Raw genomic sequence first — 21,272 nt, 5'->3', positions numbered from 1 at the left:
AACAACAAAAACAAAATAGAAACCCCAAGTAGGAACCACTGCTAAACCGGTGGGAAGAGCAATGTAAACTACACATGCATGAAGTTGGGCAACAATGAAAAGAAATAGAAAATAAAATCCGCCAAAGGCGAGTGAAGAAAAAGAGAGACAAAAGATCTCCAAATTTTACAAGGAAAGCACAAAAGTGCAATAAGGATTAATGTATAAGACAAAAAGAGTAGAGCCCAACCCAAAAGTTGAAATGAATAAAAGTACAAGCAACGCTCTCGAGGTTCATACTCAATATAACCCTTAAACACTCTTTGGGCCTCTCTGATCTTTTCTTTCATAGCCTTCTTACCCCTGACCACGTTACAAGCCAAATAAAGCCCATGTGGATCGAGGAACGACTAATTTTGCTTTTAAGTTTGGATTCTAGAATGGAACCCACACACGCTTGTGATTGTTGAAATATATATATATATATATATATATATATATATATATATATATATATATAACCATAAGGTTCACACATACACATTTGGAAGAAAACTCATTTGACCAGGAACTCGTGGAAGATGCCCAAAGACAATTGTGATAGTAGGGTACAGCTTATGTTAGTCTCTCAGGAAAACTCTTGGGGATTCCTTTTGAATCCAAGGGTAGCTTCATTATATAAATTCTTTCGTGATCAGCCCATGTCATAAAGTTTCAACGAGATCGACAGACTCTTGGCATGACTCTATGACCTTAAATCAGGAAAGTTCCACTTGGTCACATACCAAAGTGTGATAATCCATTGCCATCCTTCAATGGGGCACACGATTGATCCCAAAGCCTTATGTTTCCTTGTTGTGCAAAATAATAGAAGGTTTTAAACAAAAAAGAAAGGGGCAAACCCTAGGATCAATATTTCGGTTGATTGATTAAATGTCAAACGGCTCCATTGTCGTCACTCCAAAATTGTCAAGTGACTAAATCAAACAAAACATACACTTTGAGGGAGTCCCCAAAAAGATTTGCAAAAAGATAGGATGAGGTCTCATGAGTTATCACGTCTTTCAGAAAGAGACAGTCAATCTATGTTTTCCACAAAAAGAAAAAAAAAGCAAAAAAATCAAATCAAAATCACAAAAATATGAAAGAATGTCATGAGCATTACACAATTTTCATGATTCAAAACCTTTTACATTTTACTGCATTTCAAGATGAAGGTTGCATGCATCTGCATCCCAAAAATCATGGTAGGTTATAAGTGCATAGATTTCTCTTTATATACCCAATTCCCAAATCTAATGTCCTATCTTTTGAGTTTAGGATAAGAGGCCCTCTCAAAGAGTCAACCTCTTGCTTTCTCATAAGGTTAAGCCCTTTGGTACTAGTACCTATTGGCTTGTTTCATAAGTGTTGTAGCTCCATGTGGAGCTTGTAGGCCTTGGATCCTCTTCATCAATGGATTCCTTTGCTTCTTGAGGTATGATTGCAGCAGAATGGAGAAGGAGAAAGATTAATGGAGACGCCACTTCAAGTAGAAAATGAGTCTAGAAGAAGCTCACCACCATAGGAAGTCATGGATAAGAGCTTGAAGGTAGAAGAAGATGAATGAAGGGAGAGAAAGAGAAGAGCACAAAATTTAGTGCCTTTAAAGAAGTCTGAACTTTGAAGTTTAATTCTCAAAATGATCAAAGTTGAAAAAATGCACACACATGACCTCTATTTATAGCCTAAGTGTCATACAAAATTGGAGGGAAATTTGAATTTCAATTCAAATTTCACTTGAATTTGAAATTGAATTTGTGGAGCCAAATTTTGGAGCCAAAATTTCACTAATTATGATTAGTGAATTTCAGTTATGGTTCAGCCCACTAATCCAAGATCAATTCCAAGATTCTCCACTAAGTGTGCTTAGGTGTCATGAGGCATGTAAAGCATGAAGGACATGCACAACGTGTGACTATATGATGTGGCAATGGGGTGTAGTAAGCAAATGCTCACCTGCCCCTCTAAAATTTAATTGGATTGGGCTTCTACCAATTCAATTAAATTTATTTCCCAACACACACATCAAATATTCACTTAGTGCATGTGAAATTAGAAAACTACCCCTAATGCAAAAACTAGTCTAGGTGCCCTAAAATACAAGGGCTAAAAAATCCTATATTTTTAGGGTATCCTACCTACATTATGGAGCCCTAAATACAAAGACAAAAAAATAATGAAATCCTAATCTAATATGTACAAAGATAAGTGGACCCAACCTTTGCCCATGGGCTCAAAAATCTACCCTAAGGTTCATGAGAACCCTCGGGCCTTCTTCAACAGCTCTAGCCCAATCCTCTTAGAGCCTATTGCTCATGGATTTGGTAACTGGTCCCTTCCTATGGAGGATTGCATCAATAGGACTCAAAGTCCTCGCTTTTATCTTTCATGGAACTCAAAGTCCTCACTTTTATCTTTCAGGACTCAAAGTCCTCGCTTTTATCTTTCACAAGACACAAAGTCCTCGCCTTTATCTTTCATGGGACTCCAACTCCTCACTTCTATCTTTTAGGACTCAAAGTCCTCGCTTTTATCTTTCACAAGACACAAAGTCCTCGCCTTTATCTTTCATGGGACTCCAAGTCCTCACTTCTATCTTTTAGGACTCAAAGTCCTTGCTTTTATCTTTCACAAGACTCAAAGTCCTCACTTTTATCTTTCACAGGACTCAAAGTCCTTGCCTTTATCTTTCATAGGACTCAAAGTCCTCGTTTTTATCTTTCATAGGACTCAAAGTCCTCGCTTTTATCTTTCACAAAACTCAAAGTCCTCGCTTTTATCTTTCATAGGACTCAAAGTCCTCTCTTTTATCTTTCACAGGACGCAAAGTCCTCGCTTTTATCTTTCATAGGACTCAAAGTCCTTGCTTTTATCTTTCACAGGACTCAAAGTCCTCACCTTCATCTTTCATGGGACTCAAAGTCCTCTGTCTTTATGCCTTCATAGGACTCAAAGTCCATTGTCATTTACATTTCAAAGACTTCAATGTCTTTTGTCTTTTACATTTATAGGACTCAATGTCCTTGTCTTTGTGCTTCTTAGGACTCAACCTCCTCTGTTCCTATGCTTCGAAAAAAAGAACTTCAAATGTATTCCGCTCTACAGGACTTCAATGTCCTTCGTTTTATGTTTCATAAAACTTCAATGTCCTCATGTTTTTTCGGTTTCACTTCCTTGGTTTTCACCAATTGCCTAGTCGAATAGCAAGATCGCTCAAACAAAATTAGTGTCATTATCTTTACTTCCCCTTTATTTCCAATAAAAGGTAAGTAAAGAGGGGCAACTGTCATATCTTAATTTCATTCAGGGATTATCGTTCGTTGATCTTTTGATCCTTGCTAGTCGACTTACGGTGTTAAACACCAGTTATAGTGCAAAGCAAGGAACCATTCAGTGTTTCAATTAGGATGTGAAAGATACCAAAAAGGAGGGGCAAAAGGGTCTTTTTATTGAGTTTCCTGGACCCTAGCTCGCCCAGGCTAGCCTCTAGCTCGCCTGGGCCCCCAAAAGACTTCAGGGTGAAGTAACCAGCTCGCCTGGATGAGCTGCAGCTCGCCGAGGCGAGCCAGTTACTTCAAGAGCAAGCATCAGCTCGCTTGGGCGAGCTGCCATTGCCCCAATTGCCCATTTTCCTATAAATAGGCGTGCTAGGAGGCTGAGGAGAGGTTCAAAGGTTCAGAAGGTGAGGGAATTGAGAGAAGAGACAAAGAAGAGGAAATGAAGCCGAGGCGCCGCCGAATCGTGACTGCAATCATTCCCTATGTCTTTTCTTGTTCTGTGTAACTAACTTGAGATTTTTAATAAACTTCTTTTTATCAAATATCACTTGAGATTGTTTCAAGGTCCAAAGCCTTAACGATTCTCTCCGCTTTTCAAAATTTAAAAGATCATTTCAAGGTCCAATGCCTTAACGATTCTCTCCGCTTTTCAAAATTTAAAAGAGCTTAGAATTATTTATTTTCTGGAACTATTGATTTATTTTCTATTATATTGTGGAGATAAATAGCAAGATCTAATGACTAACATATGTTCTGGAATTGTGATGATTCTCTACTGATAGAATTATTGAGATGCATCCATGTATATTTATTATTGTTGTTGTTGAATGATAAGACCGACAGAGTGTGAAATCTGTCATATTATATCTGTAGCGTGCGAATTTATATTCTGTCATATAACTATATATTGTTATTTTTATCTTTATGTGTTGAGGTTTGGGTACGAGGGTGTCTAACCCTTCGCAAATTGTTTGTTGTGTGTTAGATGGCAATGATTACAATTGTTATGTTGTCTAATTGTTTTGTGTGACAAGTGGTTTTATCGCTTAAAGGGCCACCATTAGTTCCCTGAGAGCAGTACGTAGGCCTAAGTGTTGTCTCTTTTTCTTGTTTGTTTGTTTCTACGCATTTGTTGATGTATGCGGCATGAGGGCTACGCACGCAAAGATGCAAGAAGATTGAAGAAAGAGTAAAAACCACTAGTTCTATATCATATGTGAGATGATGTGTTTTTTTATTAGGATTCATCTGTGAGATGTTATGGTTATGGTTAGATTCTGTCTGAGATGGTGAGGTATATGATTATGGTCCATTTGTGAGATGGTGAGGTATGTGGGTTATGTTCCATCTGAGAGATGGTGAGGTTTACATTGAGAAATGGATGATTCATAGGATACACTAGGGTATAGTGGGCAGAGAGGTTCGAAGAACCTAGAGGAATTAGTGAGTGGTGACTAACCAGCATTTGGTGCACTCATTTGGCACGAGGAACTCACAAGCCTCACTTTGCTACTCTTGATGGGCTACAAGATTATACTTTTTGGAGTTGGGAGCTTGGGGATTAGTATACATTGTACCCATATGTGGCAATCACTCAACTATCATCCATGGAGTTGTCTAAGACCATCAACACCTGGGAGACTTGGTGGCTTTGTTGGTGTAATGCCCTGAAATTTGGATAACTGAAAACATATGTTTGATGTATTTCTTGTATTATTTAATTACTTGATTAATTTGGATTAGTTGAAGTGTTGTATGAATTATCCTTGTGCAACTACTTGGTGTGGATGTTAGTGATAGAGGGCTATCCAAAGAGCATAAGAACCTAGAGGCATTTTATGAGTTGAAGGGTTCAATGACAAGGTCCAAAGCCAAGCTTCTACAATAAGAGATGGCCAAGAGAATCAAGGATGGACTACTCATCAAAGGCAAGAAAGGAGGAAGCCACAAAGAGTTGAATTGACACACCTAGGATATTTTCTTAATAGCTCAATTAGCGACACCAGCTCGCTAAGTGCAATTCCGTCTAGAGGAAATAATTCGCTTAGCGACTCTAGCTCACTAAGCGCAATTCCAACCAGAGGATAAATTGCACTTAGCGCGAATGTCTCGCTTAGCGGTAACCTTCTGTGAGTTTAAGCTGTGTCAGCTCACCTAGGCGAGAAAATTTTCTCCTGGGCGAGTCTTGCTGATTACAAATACGCCCAACAGCGAGAAAAACACAATTTTCTACGAGGTAATCGTGATTTCTATGTCTTCTCCCAGTTAGATTGAGCCTATCATTGTATCTCTTGTGATTTGGTTAAAGTTATTAGAAGTTTTTACGTTTCCTTTGAAAAACCCTTGAAAATGAGACGTTGTAAAAGTTGTCTTTTTATAAAATTGATTTTGTTTTTATGACCTTTGCTAAACCCTGATCACATTGGCATGATCAAAATTTCAAAATGGCGTCTCTTTAATGTGGACCCCAAAAACACCATTTTAACCCCTTTCAAAATTGAATGGGCATTTGACCCCAAATGTTAAAATTGATCACGTCTTTGAAATCTATACCGAATTGTCTATGATTTGGTATATAGAGCTCTACGTTTGGACCAATGGACGTAAACCTAAGATATCTCAAAACAACGTTGTGAAGAGCTAACAAGGAGATATGGGTAGGTGAGGGGAGTTTATGGCTTGTTTATAGTTTTTGATGCCACAGTTGGGCTTAGGGGACCCAATTTTAGGGTTGTATGTTTGTCCCTTTGCATGTTGGTTTTCAAGGAGAAACTGTGTTTTGAACTAATGGAATGCGATATATTTGTTATTGATGAATATAACTATGAATGATGTTGTTGTATTGATTGGAATTTTTGGGATAAATCTTAATTATAGAGGATGTAACACCCTAAAATTTCAATAACTTAAAATTGATGTTTAATGTAATTCTTGTGTTATTTGATTATTTGATTGATTTGGATGAGTTGAGGTGTTGTGTGTATTAGCTATGTGTGATTGCTTGATGTGGATGCTAGGTTATATAGAGTTTGATTGAACTATGTTGAGATTGTGAGATTTCAATGTTTACCCAAAAATGTTCCAGTAAAACCACGATTCCGAATTGGTTAACCATTGCATCATCTTCAAACTTGAATTGTAGGTTTCGTGACTCTTGTCTGCATGTTTTAACTGTTGGGATTTTCCAGGTAACATTTTTGGACAGCTCACTTAGTGAGACAGGCACGCCAAGTGCAATTTCCAACCTGAGAGCGAAATTCACTTAGCAAGACAGGCGTGCTAAATGCAATCCCAATTTGAGGAAGTAACTCGCTCAGCGCAAGAGGCCACACTCAGTGCCAAAAGTGGATTTTTGCTTAGCGAGACGAGCTCACTAAGCGAGATCTGCAAATTATAAATAGGTCCAATAGCGCAACATTTTGCGTTTTTAGCTTTCTCTATCTAAAACTTCCACCCAGAAACCCTAACCCCTTCTCCTCCACCATCGACAACCACCGGTGGCCACCACAAGCCATTGTTGCTTGTTGCCAGACCATCGCACGGAGAAGAACGCTTTAATAGGAGTGAAATCCTCAAAATTCACCTCAAGGATTCGGTAGAGAACAAGCTCTCCATCCTTTCTTTCATAGTTCTTTGAGGTAATTTTGACTTCTATGCCTTTCTCCTAGTTAGTTTGAGTTTCTCTTAGTGTCTCTTGTGTTTTGGGTACCATAATAGGATTTTTTTATACTTCCTTTGAAAAACCCTTGAAGAGACGTAGTAAAAGTTATCTTTTTATAAAATTGATGTTGTTTTTGTGACCTTCGCTGAACCCCGACCACATTGGCGTGATCCAAATTTCAAAATGATGTCTCTTTGTAGTAGAACCCGGAACACCCCTTAGCCCCTTTTATTTTGATATGGGTATTTGACTCCAAATGTTGATATTAACTTTGTTTTTGAAATCTATACTAAATTGCCCTTGATTTGGTATATAGAACCTTGCGATTAGACTAACAAAAGGTGAGGTCTCTAAGCAACGCAAAGAGAAGTTGACGGAGAGCTCACGATAGCTGAGGGGAGTTTATTATAATTTATGGTTTTGATACCATAATTGGGGTCAGGGAACCCAATTATGGGAATGTATAAACATGAGGGAAAATAGTATAAACTTTAATTATCCACGGTCAGTGCATTGACGATGCCCATGTGTCATACTTCATACGGTCTGGAGTGAAAGGGCGGCTTAGAATCTTTAATTATCCACGGCCAGTGCATTAATGGTTCCCATGTGTCATACTTCATACTGCATTGAAATAGTATAAACTTTTTCAGTAAGTACTTGTAGTTTTCCATGAGAGAAAATACTTATACTCGGGGCATGTCACTCGGTTTGGAACTCCCTTGACTCTAGTTGATCACCATGGGGGGGAGTTATCAATGCACGACAGGGTGACCTCAACACTTGTTGCCTAGTTTTCCTGAGTGTGAGTGTCGCATGGACACGCTCAAGTTATTTCCTTGCGAATGGTACCACATTGCATTTGAGACTTGAGGTCAGGTGCATGCATCATACTAAGCATGATTTATTGGGATTGTGGAAAAGTTGATGAATAGTTGTTAAGTGTATGTTAAATTGATTGATAATTGTGTATGAACATGGTACTTGTTATTTTTCTCTTGCTAATTATGGTCATTTGATAATTGTTGGTTTCTTTTATAATAAACTCACTCTTGCAATTTTGTACCATGTGGTTGGTACTTGTGATGATCACGAACCTTCATTCGTGGGAGCAGATGGACAACAGTAGATTATGTGGAGGCAAATTCTTTTTGTTGGAGCCGCCAAGCCGACGTGATGAGGTTGGATTATTTTGGGAGAGAGTTTTGTTTTGTTTATCAACTCTTCTATAGTTGGATCCATAATTCTTTTGTGACTCTGGAATGTAAATCACAGATTTAAATATATGTATGAACTAATTTATTTTTCATCAAGTGAATGATGTATACTGGGTTAATATATATATATATATATATATATATATATATATATATATATATATATATATATATATATATATTCAATCAAGTATTTGTGTGTTGTTTGGTGAATGTGTATTGCGAAAAATTTACTCTAGTTTTTCATAAACAAATTAACGGAGTTTTCACTTAAAATTGAAATTTACGCGTTTTAGAGTAATGATATCGTAGAGATGATGTCGGTCCTTACAGAGAGACTCTACCCAAAATTTTATATATGTCCTCTTTATTACTTCTTTTATTAATTTTAAAAAGGGCTTAAGAGTTGGCTTTGTACACTATAGTCCTTCTCTTTAATTTAGAATTTTCCGTAAAATATTAGTCTCGTTATATTACGAATTATTATTATATGTGATTTATGTTGTTTGAAGACCTAGGGAATGTGAATCCCAAGCATGAGTTTATATGCATATATGTGGAATGTGATTGCTTGTGATGTTGATGACATTGAGATGAGATGATGTTGATGTTGATGATGGTATCGAGATGAATGTATGTTGTGTATGTACATAGGGGTGTAGTGACCCTATCTGAATATCTCTAGAGGGGGGAGGGGATTGGCTTAAAAATTATAAGCATCCATAGAGAGGGAAGAGGATTGTTTAAAAATTTTAACTATCCAAGGTCAGTGTATTGTTGGAGCCCATGTTTCATACTGTATAATTGTGTGGAAATAGTATAAACTTGTGAGTAAGTACATGTGGTTCTTCACGAGGAAAAATCTTGGTACTTGGGTGTATTTCACTCAGTTTGAAACTTCCATGACACTCATGTTGATCAACATGGGGAGGAGCGGTTTGTGCATGATTGGGTGACCTCGACAAATGCTATCAAGTTCTCCTAACTTAGAGTGTCATGAGAACATGCTTAGGCTATTTTCTTTTGAATGATACCACATTGCATTTTAGAGTTGAGTCAGGTGCACGCATCATTCCAAGCATAATTGATTTGAATTGTTGAAAAGTTGATGACTAATTTGTCAAGTGTATGTTGAACTGATAGATTATTGAGAATGATTATGATTTGTTATTGTTTTCTTTCTAATCATTGTCGTTTGATATTCATTAATCTTTTACTATAAACTCACCCTTGCATTTTGTACCATGTAGTTGGTGCCTATGATGATCTCGAACTTTTGTTCGTGGGAGTAGATGAGCAGTAGTAGGTGTCTTTGGAGGGAGGTCTTTTGTTGGAGCTTCCAAGCCGACATGATAACATTGGAGTTTCTTTTGGGAGAGTTGTGTTTTGTTATCAAACTCTTCCTTAGTTGGTTCCTTAATATTTTGATTGGGCATGTAAATTCCAAGTTTAAATACATGTAAAAATTGAATTATACCTTGACATGTGAATGATGTATAGTGGTTTAATATATGTATACATATACGTATTTATGCATTATTTGGTGAATGTATATCACGAAAAATTTACCACCATTTTCATAATCAAATTAATAAAACTTTCACTTAAAAATAAAATTTTGCATTCTAGAGTAGTGATATCGTAGCTACGAGGTGGGTCATTACAATTGGGCCTTATTAGGTGTCGAGTGTGATAGTCAATTGTGTCCAGTGTGATTATCAATGATACAAAGTGTAGTATTTGATTGTGTCAAGAGTGATAGTCGGTGGTGTTAAGTACTATAGTCATTTATGTCAAGTGTGATAGTTATGTGTTCTAGGGCATCGAGAGTGTTGTTTGCCAAGAAAAATCATATGCCATGGATATATAAGTTGTATGCTTTGTGTGTGTTTGTGGCATTTGAGAAGCGAAGGACTCACCCATACAACCAATAACTTTCAAGTACCGATGTTAGAGGAGACCATGATTGTCCCATGCCTGCAGAGATAGAGGAGTACAGATAGATGTCATGGCAGTTAGAGCCTTTATCTAAGGAGGATGAGGATGATCCTTCCGAGGATCTATCTTAGATGCAATTTGGTACCTTGGGTCAGGCAAATGTATGCTCTAAGATCTAGGTTTTCTTTTGGAAGTATCTGTTTTAGAGTTGGATGTACCTAGGCTTAGATAGTCATATTTGTTACAAATTTACATGTTACACTTACTTTCATAAATTTATGGGTTGTAATTACATTTTATTTTCCCGTGGCACGGTACTATGGTACTTTTATTATTATGTATAAAACTAGGTTATTTCACCCTTGTATTTAATTATTTTGTTGCAAGGTTCATATCTTTTCGAATCCCGCAATTATTGTAAACTTGTTATGGAAAAGTTTTAATTTTACTAACTTTCAAGAAATGATGTTAAAGTGCTTTTATATGTTTTAATGGGATTTATTTACATGAGTTTTACAATGAAGTTTATCCACATATGTTTTCAAAAAAAAAATATTACTCAAGTTTTGAAAAAGGTATTAACTGACATGTATTTCAAGAACAAAAAGAATTAACTAGAGTTTTCTAAGCAATGTTTTGATCTAGAATCTGGGCTATTACATAGTGGTTATTAAACCTGAGAATATTATCAAACATGACAAGATATATGTATTGATCTCAAAGTTTCTAAGAAGCAACAAGTTCAACATTGTGTAATAGATTACCAAGTTTGAGTAATCAATTACAAAGTGTTGGAACAAGCAACATAACTTACTTCTCTTCAAATATTGGCAAGTTATAATGAATTAAATGATTACCAAGAATTGTAATCGATTACCCAAGCCAGTTTCAAAAGAAGAAAGTCTCTATAGCTTGAAATAATCGATTACCGCATATAGTAATCGATTAGATTGCATATGGAAAATTAGGAGCTCTGTGTTTTGAAATAATCGATTACCACATTTTGATAATTGATTATTCCAAAAACCATAAAAGCTTGAGAAGCTCTCTGTGAAACAAGATAATCGATTAGCACATTTTGTAATCAATTACCACATTTATGGAAATGTAGAATAAAGAGAGATTTGAACAAATTAATCAGTTATCCCATTTGTTAATCTCGATTAAATCTATTTTATTTGTTAAAACTATATACACCCTCACTTGTTCATTATCATAAGTGACTCTAGATTAGATCTTATCTTTTGAAAATACTTTCTAAGAGTCATCTAAGGGAATCACTATGCATTTCAACGAGAAATTCATGATGGTCAAGATTCATTCATTCTTCATCATGGTTTGAGCAAGGAAAGAAAGGCTTGAAGGTATTGTAATCTATACATTAAGGTGTATTCAATCCTGTTTCGATTTCTTTTTAGTTTCTAACCTTGATTAGGGTTATCAAGGGTTTATGTGAGTTGATAGGATTTCAACTCCTGATCTTTCTCCTATAGGGTTCAAGAAAAGAGTAGAATTAATCATATTAATTTTAAATAATAAATGATAAATATGTGTTGATATCTTCAACATCTTCAAATATCTTATATCCTCAAATATCTTCTAATCTCTTGAAGGATAATAAATGCAAAAAATCCTAATATATCTTCAAAAATGATGTTTGTTGGATCTCTCATTCCCTCCCCCTTTGAAAGGATTCATCCTTGAATCAAATCCATCACATGAATCCTAACCCAATCTCTAGGATCAAATATCATTATCACATGCCCTTTGCCATATGGAAGATAAGTCAATGTTGGTCAACTTAGCTTTTCTTGAATTGTTACATCCCTTATTCCAACATTATAGAACTCACCATTCCCAATTTCTCCATAAACAATAACACACATAGAAAAGGTTTTGTTAGGATCATACAAGTCTAAATGTTGTGTGTTATTCTCAAGTCTCAAGGACTTTGCACCTTTGCCAAAAAAAAAAGATCATCCAAATCATATGCATCATGCAAATCAAGATTTAATACATGTTGCATGTAAACTAAAGCATAAGGTCTAGAGATGGTGAGTCAAATATTTCTTCCCCCAATGGTTGCCTTGTTCCTCATATGTATCCATCTCTTCTCCAAATTGTTTTGCCCATTCATTTTTTATGTTCAACTCTTCCTTGGGCATCAAAACAAAAGAATTTGCATGGTTAAATGTACAACCAAAATTACAAGAAGAATTGATAGTGATCAAGGAAGGCATCCAAGAAGAGAAGAAAGACCTAAGAGGAAGAATCCCTTAATTGGACTAAAAGAACTTGTGAAAGGAAGCTCTCGCAATGGAGAAAACACATAATTCATTAATATTCAACTTATTCTTCTTCTTGTTTTCCATTACATGGTTTCCTGTTTATAGGGAAGTAGGAAAAAAAAGTAACAAAAACAAATCCTAAATAAATTTTAATCTTATCTAAACTGAACATAAGAAAATATCCTAATAAAAGAAACAAATCTTCAACATCTTCTGATATCCTCAAATATCTTCTGATATCTTCAAGGATAATAAATGCTAAAAATCCTAATATATCTTCAAAAAAGATGCTTGTTGGATCTCTATCATAGTATTTGCTGAAAGATTAAAATATTTTTTTAACCAAGTAATTGGACACAAGTGATTAATATATTTAAGTTAAGGTTGAATTGTTCGAATAATACTAAAGTTCGAACCTTGGCAAAAATAATTCCTAAAAAGACTTTATTTACCTCCCGACCAAACACTAGATTGTCCAAGGTCTCTTTCTCCAGATGAACCAGAAGGTTAAAACAAAAAAATAATACTTTTCAAACAAATAATATCAAGTGTAAAAAAACATTTATTAATCCTAAAATAATTTATTTTATTTAAAAATTGTTATTTACCAAAAACAACATAAAGACTTATTGGTTTTGATACTTTAAGAGTCCCTTAAAAATTATAATAATTTTACCCTATTTATACCAAATATAATAAGTGATACAATGATTGTATATGGTCATGGGTTCGAGTTAGAAAATTACAAGAGAACCAAAATTAAAAAAAAAAAAAATATATATATATATATATATATATATATATATATATATATATATATATATATATATATATATATATATATATATATTCTTGCCAACACTCGAGCTTCAACTAAACATTGATTAAAGTCACCCTAACACAATACCAGGGGACTAAAAATTATAAGTAAATATCGAGGTAATTTTGCGTAACACGCACAATGAGTACAGTAATAATTTTGTCGTAGGCCTTTATGAATAAAAAACCACTAACTGACGATTCTAGTTCCATTTTTGGCAGGCCATTCATAACAATACAGATAAAAGCATGCGCATGAGTACGAGGAAGAGTGCAAGATCAAGCTGAACAATCTGGCAAAATAAATCTTCAAACGGGAACAAGAGCATGAGCATATAACGATAATGTTATTTATGAACTGACAAGTTAAACAATTACTATGTCAACAAAAATAAGTAAATTGAGACTAATGAAATACAAAAACATTGGACCCCTAATGGGACACCTTCGGAGAAACATGGCACCTGATTAGCTAACAAGAAAATAAAATCCATAGCTTTATGGTTTGACTTTTCCCTCAAAAAACATCTCTAAGATCTCAAAAAATCAAAAATAAAATTTTACAGCTTTAGAAAAATAGCTGAAACTAGAATCTCCACTTTATAACATCAATACAAAATGCTTTTACTCAAAAAGTGAGGATGAAGGTATGGAAATTTAAGGTAGCAAAGGAAGACAGGTTCGTCCAGTTACAGAAATTTTGATTCACTTGAGCATACTCTGGCAGGCCTCAATATCAGATGTTTGAGCATCCAACACGGCTTGCCCAGATGCAGATCTAATGGCCCCCACCACACTGTCAAATATTGCTCTCTGGAACATGCCATCATCCACCTTCTTGAGAATCTCTCTCACCAGCTTACAATCCAATCCCCCAGCCAAAATTAGTTTTCCAATTATCTCACCAAAATTACTTGGTGCTTTAGGTAAATCTATACCAATATCATCCAGTAGAGAACCAAATAACAAACAGCCAGTCCCTATGTCTATAGGGGTAAGAATCTTCTTAATATACAGATACTCAATGAGATTGGCAACAGGTTCAACACATGGTGGACTTTTATCAAGTGCAAGGGAAATGGCTTCCTTAACAACCTCAGGGTGGTAAGAAGGAGATTTTAATTCCTCCACACACTGTAATGCCTCTTCCAAAAGCTGAACACTGAAATATTCTTCTAGAAGAGAGACAGTTCTGCAGCGAAGATTATCAGTATTCAATCTTGCAGCTGGATGTTGTGGCTTCTCAGAGGATACAGGAACAGGAGTGGCTGTTTTAGCAGGTGAAGAGAGTTGAGGTGCTGCCTCAGGTCCTAAACCAAAGTTTGTACCACCTCCATGTACTAGGGCACTATTTCTTCCACTTATAATACCACCACTACCTTGAGGTAGCAGTTTTGAATTGAGGGTCGTGGACTTGGAAAGTAAAGCAGAGTTGCTCTGTCCAGCAGCTTGAACACCTGGCAAATCTCCTCTTGGCATAGATCTAGTCTTAGGCATCTCCCAGTTGCCATTATCAAATCCAGGCATCCCAGGCATCTTCCTGGTCCCTGGCATTCCAGGCATCAAACCCCCTGCACCAGGTCGGGCAATAGGAAAACCCCCAGAGCTGGCATTTCCTTGAACACCACCACGGGGATTTCTCATACTTGCAGTTGCACCTGGCCGCAATCCAAGATTTTTTTCTGCCTCTGAATGAATTTCAGTAATGGTTTTGGCTTTGACCTACATGAATCAGCATTAAGTTAACAAGTGCACTTAAAATTAAGCATAACAAATCACAGAATATAACAATTTTAAATTTACCTCTTCGCGTCTAGGAACCCAGTTACTAGCACGCAACTCTATAACATCCCGAATCATGAACCTAAGTCGGGGTACAAGTTGTAGGTTTGAGCTTAATTCTTTCAATCGGCTAAAGTAAACGTCATTTATACGCCGCGATTTAAGACTTTCATCAAGCTGCTTGCCAATAGTATTGAAAAACTGACATATGGCTTCAACATTTTCCTCAACTGGACAAAACATGCTGTCTGGGGATCCTAAAAGCTCCTGCTCAAAGTAACCATACTAGTAAATGGATATTTTCAAACCAAAATGTACATTTTACGTAAGAGTAGACAACTTAAATCCTTAGAACCTGAACAATGTGATGGACAATCTTTTCAGGAACCATCTTCTGCTTCAATAGCTCACCAATTAAACGGATATTTCCAAGGGTACGAAGCTTGAGCAGCCTTTCCTTGTCCATACGCTCCATCTCCTGCTCAGGGGCAGTCATCCTTTTTAGTTCCTCCCTCAGATTTTCAGCACCTTCAAATGCCTCCTGGCAATTATTCAAGAGCACTCTCTTAAAGGTGATTTCTTTCCCACCAGGGTCTTCAGATGGGAATGGAGGCAACTTTTCATTTAGATCAGAACAGAGCTGAGCATACATGGGGCAAAATGTTGGTTCTAGAACAGCCTTATCAAAAATAAGTGAAATGACATCCTGCACTCAAAGAAAAACAAGTCAATTTAGAACAAGAATGTGCACAGAAATAGATTGACAACAGCAATTGAAGAGTGACAACCTTTAAGATGTCAGCTGATGTAATGCCAGAATCGATTAACTGACCCTTCAGGATATCAAATTTTTCAGGAGTCAACTTATTCAGTATTCTGCATAAAATTAGACAATGGCATATAAATAGCAGGAACCATCCAATTCTTTATGTGTATATATAGCAGGAGCCATCAAATTCTATATTAATAGCAGAAGCCACACAGCTCAAGGATCCTTAACATTGTAACGTGTGAAAAAGGCTAAAAAAGAGTTTCAGAAGTAGTTCATTAATCTATACAGGAAAAAAAGTAGAATCTTTTGTCAAAAATAGAGTCTTTTTTTTCACTTCCATATTTAATAATCAATATGATATAATCCTCAAACTGCGCATGGCTGAAGCCTTCTTACTACCTGCCAGAATCCAGGGCACCTACTACACAATTAAGGTACAAGTACAGAAGCTCAGATTCAAGCATACATGACAAGTTGACAACCCAGAATCCTTCCACATAGCATGGCTAAAAGGTCTCTTATATCTAACTGTTATTCACAAGCATCCAAAATCTATTACCCTTTCACAGTTTTTATGACGCGATCCTTTTCAGATAGACTTCCCCTTCTAGCAGACCACGGAACCTCGGCCTTGACCAGCGTAGGAGTAGGTCCTCCCTGAATAAGTAGACAATAGATTAAAATAAATATACAAATTCATCATCTCAATCTAATGGATAAGCAATGAAACATTATGATATTAAACAAAACTTCTTGTACGAGCATATGACAATTACTTTCAATCAATTAATCAAGAAATTCTAACAAGGCCAGCACAACTTAGTCATCATCAATTACTAGTCTAAGGAGGAATGGGTCAGACTTCAAAAGAATAACATACAGAAAACATGTAACTACTAAATAAAACTAATTCCCTTTCTTTAACAGCAGTTCAGCATAAAATAAAATTCTCTGATAATTGTAATTACTCAAATTACAGAGCACAACTTAGTTCTTCTTGGTACCAAAATAAACCTATAAACTCCGAAGTGCAAATAAATAAATATAGTAAACAAATCAATAATAAAGTTAAAGTGGCCATTGATACATGGATAAAAGCAAATGAGGCTACATTAATAACCAACAAACTACAAAACCACAAGAAAAGCAAGAAAATTTTAATTACTTAGATAAAATCCCACCAAAATAGCTGTTTATCAGTGAAGAATGCATCACATGTTCAATTTGATCAAGATGCATAGCAGCATGCCAGGTTGGGCATAGATAAAAACTAGAAAGAAAAAAAAATCATGTAATTATTGGTCACAGGCATGGTAGTCAGTATCGCATTCTGACTCGTAGAATCATGCGAGTCTGATTTTGTGGTGCTGCTCCACACACGTCCACACGTGGAATCATCTGTTGGTGGAATTGTTAAAAACAGCAAACTGAATCACAAACTCATGGGAACAGCATCCAATACTTGTTTGAACATTCACTTTAGATGGGTTAAAATTAGGGTTATTTGTTTGGTTTTGGGCTTCTAAAACTTTAACCCCACAAGACCCAACCCGTAAAACTTATTAGTCACAGCCCCTTAACACCTAATAAAGAAATAATATAATATGCCCCTTGAACTTGTGAACGTCAATACGTTATTCTTCTTCAGCATTGCAACTTCTCTCCTTTGCTGCCACCAGACATTGCTCAGCCACAACTAGACCTTGCTCTGCCATGATCGGACCTTTTGCTCTGCCTTGACCAGCCCTCTGATGGCTTGCTTGACGGTATATAATCACAGAATAGATGAACTCAAACCATTTATTATGAAATAATTTAGTGAACATGATGGAGAAGTAATGCATCACTATATGAAAAACTCCTCATCAGTGTCAATGGCGGATGACAGAAGGCTGAAATTCTACAATATAAACATGCCATTGTGCCTTATGGCGCCACCATGGTGAGCCTCTCTTCACAAATTACCAATGGCGGTTGGCAAAAAATCTGCTATGCCATTCCACCATGGCACCATAGCCACTATTTAATAACACTGCTCTTCATATATGCTCCTCACCCAAAGCGGGATTGATAACGACAACTATTAAAAATAGTAATTAACCATTTATTATTTATACTATCTTGATGCATATATAAGAATTTACTCCTCAAATTATATTATCTCGATTCATACATAATGAGTATATGCATATATATTATTTTTATAGATGTTGGTTTCAAGTTACGATTGCTCGTTTTACAATTTTGTGACCCCTTTCCGAGTCATTAGCATCTCGAATTTGACTACCATATGGTCACAAGTTCATTAGGGTATATAATAAACATGTATCAAGTAACAATAAATGTAATATGGTGATCTCTCTTTTGGAAAAATCTCATATGACCAAATCCTAATCAAACAGGTTTCCAAAGGGCCAAAAAGGATGTTCAGAACATTGAGGATAACACAATGGGTCTCAACCATATGACCGACACATTTAGAAGCTTCTACTGCGAGGAATAAAATTTAGTTACGGCAGTGATGTTTTGGTGTTTACTGATAGCAAGTTTCAAACAAACATTGAATCTAAACTCATAACAAGTCAAGTAAAACACTGGTATTTATTTTTTTCCATGCTTACCCCTTGCATAGAAGAGATTTGTGTTCTAGCAAACTGGGAATTAAGTTGGTCATGACGATTAACCTGACTAGCATCCTGCTGTCTATTACCAAACTCCCTGTTATCTCTGAGGTTTTCCCAAGACCTCTCATCTGAATTAGCAGGAAGTTGTCCAGAATGACCACGCCAATCACGGTTATCTGGCTCAGAATACCGATTTTGTAATTGATGAGGAAGCTGCAGAAGATAAAGTAAACATTATTATATAACATTTTAGTTGTGAAAATGATTACAAATAGATTTAAAAAAATGGATAATATTTAATTGCAACAATCAAAAAAATAAATGTATCATTCAAATAGTATGATATTCTAATTATAGAGAATTCTTCTCTTCACATGACGCAAAAAAGTATGTTCTCCACCAAAAATCAATCAACCCATATCAACTTAACCAACCAAATTACCAAATGGGATGAAAGAGGATTCATGGTTCTTAGAAAAATTTAAAATATAATTAGAAGGCAGGAAAGATAGTTACATTGCTTTCAGCACGGCCCCAACTTGGATTTTCACCAAAAATTTCAGCTTCTATATCTTGTTTAATCTTTAGTATATCATCAGGGACCTCAACAGCCTGTGAATGAAAAGTTTCAACAGTCAGATAACAGTTAAAACATAAATACTTGATTTATATGTTTTACATAAGTCACAAAAGAGTACTGAACTATGCTATTTCAGAAGTAGATTCCTCTAGTATGGAGGAGGGCAAAGGGAGAGATAAGTGAATGAAACAATAAGAAGAAATTATTCGGAGACTTAGGTAATAACATAAATTGCCTTTTAATGGACCATAACCCCACCCTTCCTCCCACACACCAAAAGAAAAATAGACTGCTATCATTTAAAAAGAGGACCACATGGAAAAATCTATTTGAAAAATAAAATTAGAAAATTTAGACTACATTTTAGCAGAGATAGACGTGATTAGTATAAGGCTTAAAATCAACCAAAAAAAAAAAAAACACAGCAGAAGGATGTACTGTATAATAAATAAAATAAAAAATTTTGCTTCTTCAGAAACAGTTTAGAGAATTAAAACTAAATTTGCAAGAGCAAACAGTTACCTCTTGAAGCTGTAAAAGCTGATCTCTGCTATATCGCACACGCTCATGACCCTCAAACCGTGAATCTCTGGTCTATAAAACAAGAACCAATAAGATCCAAATATCTACAAAAGGTTCTTACTTAAACCATCACCACACAACCAATAAATACCTCAAAAGAACAAGAAAAATGAAGTAGACATATACAATAGTATGCAACAATAGACATCACAGAAAAAATCACAATTATTTTCCACTAAAATCCTTTACAAAAATATAGCGATAGAAATAGTTATACATGAACCATACACAACTCAATAATATACCACCATGTCTAGTAACATTTGGCCAAGACAAAATGTTTCCCTTTTCAACTACTCATTCATTAGAAACAAATATACTGACAACGCAACAGAATCATTTAGTTCGTCGCATAGTCATAGGCAGCTCCGGAAAAACTGTTTCAGCGTTTCAGCGTAGTAAGATACACGTGGAAAACTAAAAAAAAAAAACAGAATCTGAAAACTTTCATATTGCATGCAAAGGCAATGAACCAACATGCCGACTAACACTGGACCAAGACAACCGTTTCCCTTTTCAACTACCCATTCGTTAGAAACAAATACACTGACAACGCAACAGTCATTTAGTATGTCGCATAGCCAAAGGCAGCTCCGACTCTCCATAGTAAAAAAGAATCTGAAAACTTCCTTATTGCAAAGGCAATGCTTGCAATGCCCGAGATGCCGGTGTTTGGCTTGGTGATATGCTATAGGATTCTGTTGCACCGGACATTAAATGTGAGCTAAGCATTTCTCCCAGCATCAGAGGCAAGGCAACCCCCTCTAAAACGAAACCCTAGTTGGAAAGGCAAACGAGCAGGAATGTGTGTGGGTCCTTTATGGGCAATCTAAAACTCAACGAAGCACACCTACAGCCCACATGCTGTTGCTTTCTGTCCATATTACAGCAAGAACACATAACCAAGTGCCCCCACCAAGAATCAGGACATTCCAAGTTTCAAACTCTCAACTCCCATTCCATTCCTATAATAATAACCCTATCCATCAAACAAGATAATCATGGGTAACGAGATCCAAATAAAACGTGCTTAAACAAATCGAGATCTGACCTTGAGAGAGAAATAGGCATGAGGGCGGCAGAGAGGGAGATCGGCGGAGAGAGAGGAGGAGGAGTGACCGAAAAGCCTGCTTCCGCCGCCACGACCACCACCAGGCCTCAAGCTTAGGACCGTTGGATCACCTTGCTGCATATCACTACTCACTGCCACAGATTATTAAAGGGTGTTATGCTCGTTCGCTCGTTCGTTCTCTCTCTTCTGCGCAGCGCCAAAGAGAAGAGAATGAAAAAGAGAGACGCTGCGAGAGACGGGGAAAGAAATAAAAACCCTTCCCTCCACCACACCCAATGTCAGTTTCCCTAATTTACCTTTTTGTTTAAATTTAAAAAAAAATAGAAGATAAATTTGTTTTTAAAAAAAACTTTTACGTAAAAGCATATCAAACAAACATATGGAAAACTGTTAATTTGATTTTAAAAAATATTCTTTTAACAAATAAATTTACCCATAGATTTGCTTTTAAAAAACTAAAAAATTACTTATTTTATTAAAGAAATATTTTTAAAAAAATAAGTTTAAACAAACACACCTTTGAGAAAATTATTTGTTTTTAAAAATATCTTAGATTCCCGTCCAATCCAGATTTTCACACTAGTGATGACCCCACTTGATTTTACAATCAGCTTCGTCAAAAGCAAGACATCCTTTTC

At 36.0% G+C, this 21,272-nt stretch overlaps 1 protein-coding gene and 1 non-coding gene across 3 annotated transcripts; both read right to left on the bottom strand.

The window, feature by feature from the left end:
- Positions 1–13,550: 13,550 nt before the first annotated feature.
- On the bottom strand, positions 13,551–20,901 carry LOC114409611 (eukaryotic translation initiation factor-like). 2 transcript variants are annotated; one of them, XM_028373116.1, is made up of 9 exons: positions 20,614–20,901; positions 19,503–19,574; positions 18,917–19,012; positions 18,398–18,613; positions 16,336–16,433; positions 15,793–15,880; positions 15,360–15,710; positions 15,026–15,271; positions 13,551–14,944 (listed from the first exon to the last, which is right to left on the bottom strand). In XM_028373116.1, the coding sequence occupies exons 1-9, from the start codon at positions 20,752–20,754 to the stop codon at positions 13,928–13,930; spliced, it is 2,325 nt and encodes a 774-aa protein (XP_028228917.1). In that variant the 5' UTR covers positions 20,755–20,901; the 3' UTR covers positions 13,551–13,927. The 2 variants fall into 2 exon arrangements, with proteins under 2 accessions (XP_028228917.1, XP_028228918.1); XM_028373117.1 differs by having other exon boundaries at positions 19,503–19,569.
- On the bottom strand, positions 20,364–20,469 carry LOC114410991. Its single transcript, XR_003666379.1, has one exon. It is a non-coding gene; the product is annotated as a small nucleolar RNA snoR103 (small nucleolar RNA).
- Positions 20,902–21,272: the final 371 nt, after the last annotated feature.

This window comes from Glycine soja, chromosome 4 (genome assembly GCF_004193775.1).
Source record: "Glycine soja cultivar W05 chromosome 4, ASM419377v2, whole genome shotgun sequence".
Taxonomy (NCBI): domain Eukaryota; kingdom Viridiplantae; phylum Streptophyta; class Magnoliopsida; order Fabales; family Fabaceae; genus Glycine; species Glycine soja.
This window is presented reverse-complemented; position numbering and strand designations above follow the sequence as displayed.